Source organism: Ctenocephalides felis, unplaced genomic scaffold, assembly GCF_003426905.1.
Source record: "Ctenocephalides felis isolate EL2017-DRISC unplaced genomic scaffold, ASM342690v1 CF-g0.4_SCAFFOLD_03572, whole genome shotgun sequence".
In the NCBI taxonomy this organism is placed as follows: domain Eukaryota; kingdom Metazoa; phylum Arthropoda; class Insecta; order Siphonaptera; family Pulicidae; genus Ctenocephalides; species Ctenocephalides felis.
The window spans coordinates 35,417,501-35,421,591 of record NW_020539726.1 but is presented as its reverse complement, the minus strand read 5'-3'; the positions used below and the strand labels follow the sequence as shown (position 1 = coordinate 35,421,591).

The 4,091-nt window shown below is 31.5% G+C and overlaps 1 protein-coding gene across 1 annotated transcript; it reads left to right on the top strand.

The window, feature by feature from the left end:
- Window positions 1-12: 12 nt before the first annotated feature.
- Window positions 13-2,962, top strand: LOC113387968 (BAI1-associated protein 3-like). The gene is made up of 7 exons (XM_026625377.1): window positions 13-187; window positions 248-403; window positions 458-689; window positions 766-1,064; window positions 1,216-1,392; window positions 2,662-2,773; window positions 2,835-2,962. The coding sequence occupies exons 1-7, from the start codon at window positions 119-121 to the stop codon at window positions 2,927-2,929; spliced, it is 1,140 nt and encodes a 379-aa protein (XP_026481162.1). The 5' UTR covers window positions 13-118; the 3' UTR covers window positions 2,930-2,962.
- Window positions 2,963-4,091: the final 1,129 nt, after the last annotated feature.

Genomic DNA, 4,091 nt, shown 5'->3' with positions numbered 1-4,091 from the left:
TCGCCAGGTTTTAGATGCAACAAGTTCAGCAGCCCTTCATTATGGTGACTTGGTGCACCAGAAACTTGCTGACCAAGGATATTATGATCAACCAGGACCTTATAAGACGACTGATGAAATGTGTGTTACTGTCAACGATTTGGAGTATGTTAGAAGATCTTTGGCTGAACTGAGACCTGACCAAGGGGTAAGTAGACACATGAAACAATATTTGGACATTGGATATTAATATTTTGTTGTTTTTTAGGATCATCCTGGTTTGCCAATGATCGAATCAAGTTTGACACAACTAGAACAGTGTGCACTGCGCGTTTTGGGCAGAATCGGTCCACAAATGCAAAACGCTTTACAAAAAGTCATGTTTCACTTGGCATGGTCACCAGAATCCTTACCAACGACCCAGGTAAGATAAATAATACATGCACAATGAACTGTTTTCTAAATATCTATTTTTTAGGCAATAGTACCCTTGTTGGAGTACCTAGACAACCACCTATCAGCTCTAAATGCTGCTTTGTTGGCTCGAAATTTTTCCAGGGCTTTGTCCATTGTTTGGTCAGCAGTTTTGGCAGGTCTTTCTGGGCAAACTGATGTCGGAGGAGGAGATGGTGAACGTCCTGCAGTATACCACGACAGACTGCACGATGCCCTTAACCTTCTTGCAGAATTCTTTCACGCGGGGGGACAAGGTGACCCTTACATAATAGTATTTGCCAGCGATTTTGCAAGCAAATTGTAATTCATCACCCAAACCAAATTTTTTAGGTCTATGTGATGAAGACCTCAAAACAGAAGTCTATCGTCGTGTCGAACAACGTCTATGTTACCATCGTACAGATACAGAAGGCCTGATAGACCTTTTCCATTGCAACAGACTGGCTGACCAGATGGCTGCCATAGCTCAAGGAGCACAATGTGCAGTCCCTTATGGGGTACTTGGTGTCAGGGCTTATTTTAACCACGATTCATTGTGTGTAGAAGTCCTTCATGCCAGGGATGTGATTCCTTTAGACCCTAATGGATATAGTGATCCTTTTGTGATCATTGAATTGTTACCAAGAAGGGTAAGTGTAATAACTACCAAGTTGCCGTGCGATCAGGCGTATTTTACATAAAAACAAGTCAGGGGGCATGTTCGATTAGCAGAATCAAATAATGTATTTATTTTACCTGTGGTTTATTTTTAGCAAAAATTGATGATGATGTCTTTTTTAGGTTTTTGCCCATTGTGGCGAGCAACACACAAACGTTCACAAGAAGACTCTGAATCCGATTTTTGACGAATGTTTTGAGTTTTCAGTAACTTTGGACCAGTGCAGGTCAGAAGGTGCTATGGTTGCATTTACGGTGATGGATCATGATGTTTTGACTGCCAATGATTTTGCTGGAGAGGTAAAATAGTAGCAATAATATTTTTTTAGTTCACCAAGATGATGATTTTTTTGTTTGTTTTAATTGTCTGGTTGGAAAATGGTTTTGTCTGAAAAATGAGACAATCTTTGCATAAATTTTATTTCGTCAGGAAATTTTCTGGTTACAAATTCATCAAGCAATCGAATAACAAATTATCAAAAAACTTAACAATTTTGTACCTTCTTGAATTTGTAAGATCATATTTTTTAGTCCTTTAACCAACCTAATTAAATTGGAGGAAAATCATTTTCGGATAAACCAAAAAAGCCCAAGATTGTTCACAAAATTCAAAAACCAACTTTTAGATGATTTTTACTATCATCCTCATTTTTTATAAATAAATTTGCAAATTGGTGACCTCGACATGATCCAGGAAATTGTACAATGCTAAAGAACTAGGTCACTATCAAAATTTCCAAATTTTGTCAGAAATCTCTTCTTTGTTATCAGATTTTAGATGGTTTTGACTATTATCCTCATTTTTTATGAATAAATCTGCAAATTAGTGACCCCGACATGATCTAGAAAATTGTACAGTGCTAAAGAACAGGGTCACTACAGATTTACTATTATCAACATTTCCAAATTTTGTCAGAAATCTCTTCTTTGTTATCAGAATTTAGATGGTTTTAACTATTATTCTCATTTTTTTATAAATAAATCTGCAAACTGGTGACCCCAACATGATCTAGACAGTTATACAATGCTGAAGAACAGGGTCACTACAAATTTACCATTATCATTATTCCCAAATTTTGTTAGAAGTCTCTTCTTTGTTATTAGATTTTAGATGGTTTTAACTATTATCCTCATTTTTTATGAATAAATCTGCAAATTGGTGACCCCGACATGATCATGATCTAGAAAATTGTACAATGCTATAGAACTAGGTCACTACAAATTTATCATTATCATTTCCAAATTTTGTCAGAAATCTCTTCTTTGTTATCAGATTTTAGATAGTTTTAACTATTATCCTAATTTTTTATGAATAAATGTGCAATCTGGTGACCCCGACATGATCTAGAAAGTAGTATAATAATAAAGAACAGAGTTAATAAGTCAATATAGATTTACCATCATCACCACTTCTCAATTTAGTTAGAAAAATCTCGTTTTCATCAACTTTTAGATGGATTTACCATCATTCTTACAAATTGGTGACTCTGACGTGATCTAGAAAGTTGTACAATATTAAAAAACATAGTCAATACAAATTTTTAATTTAATTACAATTTTTTTTTTCAGGCTTTTTTGGCCCTTGGCAACATTCCAGGAGTAGCTGATGGAAGTTCCAGTGTGGAAAACTTTCATGGTCTAAAACACGTTGATCTTCCTTTGATGCACCAACACGATAAACGTAATAAACCATATTTTATCCAAATTTCTAACTATTTATTTATTATATTTTATATTTTTAGAAAATCCAATTTTACAAATTTTGGAGTCCAGAACAGGTGACCGAATGGCCATAGAATTTGTGAAGAAACAAAAACTTAGGTTCTCATCAGCGTAATTAGATGTAGAACATTTTGAACCAACTGCCAACTTTTGAAGTATGTATATATGTATTTAATTAATTAAATAATCTTAATTGGATTTTTCAAAAACATGTACATTGACTTGGTGAGTAGAAGTATTTTAAATATGCTATATCCTTAAACCTGGGACCAGTTTTGTCTGTTTATTTGTGAAAATGTCTAAGAAATTGCTGTGCGATTAGGCGTATTTTACATATAAACAAAGCAAGGAAGATAAATCATCACAGATTTTGTTATCATGAACATGCCGCCATACTTGTTTTTTTGTAAAATACGCCTGACCGCACCGCAAATACTTAGACATTTTCACCTCTTCACAGTAAATAAATACAACAATTAATTCCCACGTTTTTTTAACCAATTTAGTTCCCCAAATTTTATTTAATTTATTAATAATTAATATTTTGATATTTATTTTTATTTATCATAAGTCCTAAAAATATTTTTACACCGGTTTCATAACTGTAACTCCATTGTAACCTAAATGTATCTATTTCTCTTGACAATCAATGGTTTATGTAATATTTGTGTACATGTAATATTTATATAGGTATAGGTATAAAAAATATACAGGTTAAATATATAATTTATATATATATTATATATATGTATATATATATATGTGTATATATATATATAAATTATAATAATTATTATAAAACTGCTGTCGCCTAGCTTCTGAAAAAAACTATGCTGTCAATTATATTTAATCTAAACTTTATATCTATCATAAATTTTGTACAGTTTAAAGAATTTTAAATGTTTACAATGTGTATATATATAAAATTATATGATATGAATATATAGACTTGGAAATTAGAAACTTCAAAAGTATAAATGAATATTAACAAAGACTCAATTGAGTACATTTAATGTACATCATATTTTCAATTTTTTTCTCAAATCAAATTAAAGATTTTTTTAAAAAAGATTTTTCAATAAATTATTTAGTTGTTCATAAAACACAAAGCCAATCTAAAAATTAAATTTAAAGAAATAAAAACGTTCTAATTCCAAGCAAATTCTAACGGAAAACTAAAAAGAAAATAATTTTTATCCAATGCTGCATTTATTTTCCAAAACAAAAACGTTAGTTGCATTTATTTTTTATTTAAAGAAATAAAACCGTTAGTTTAA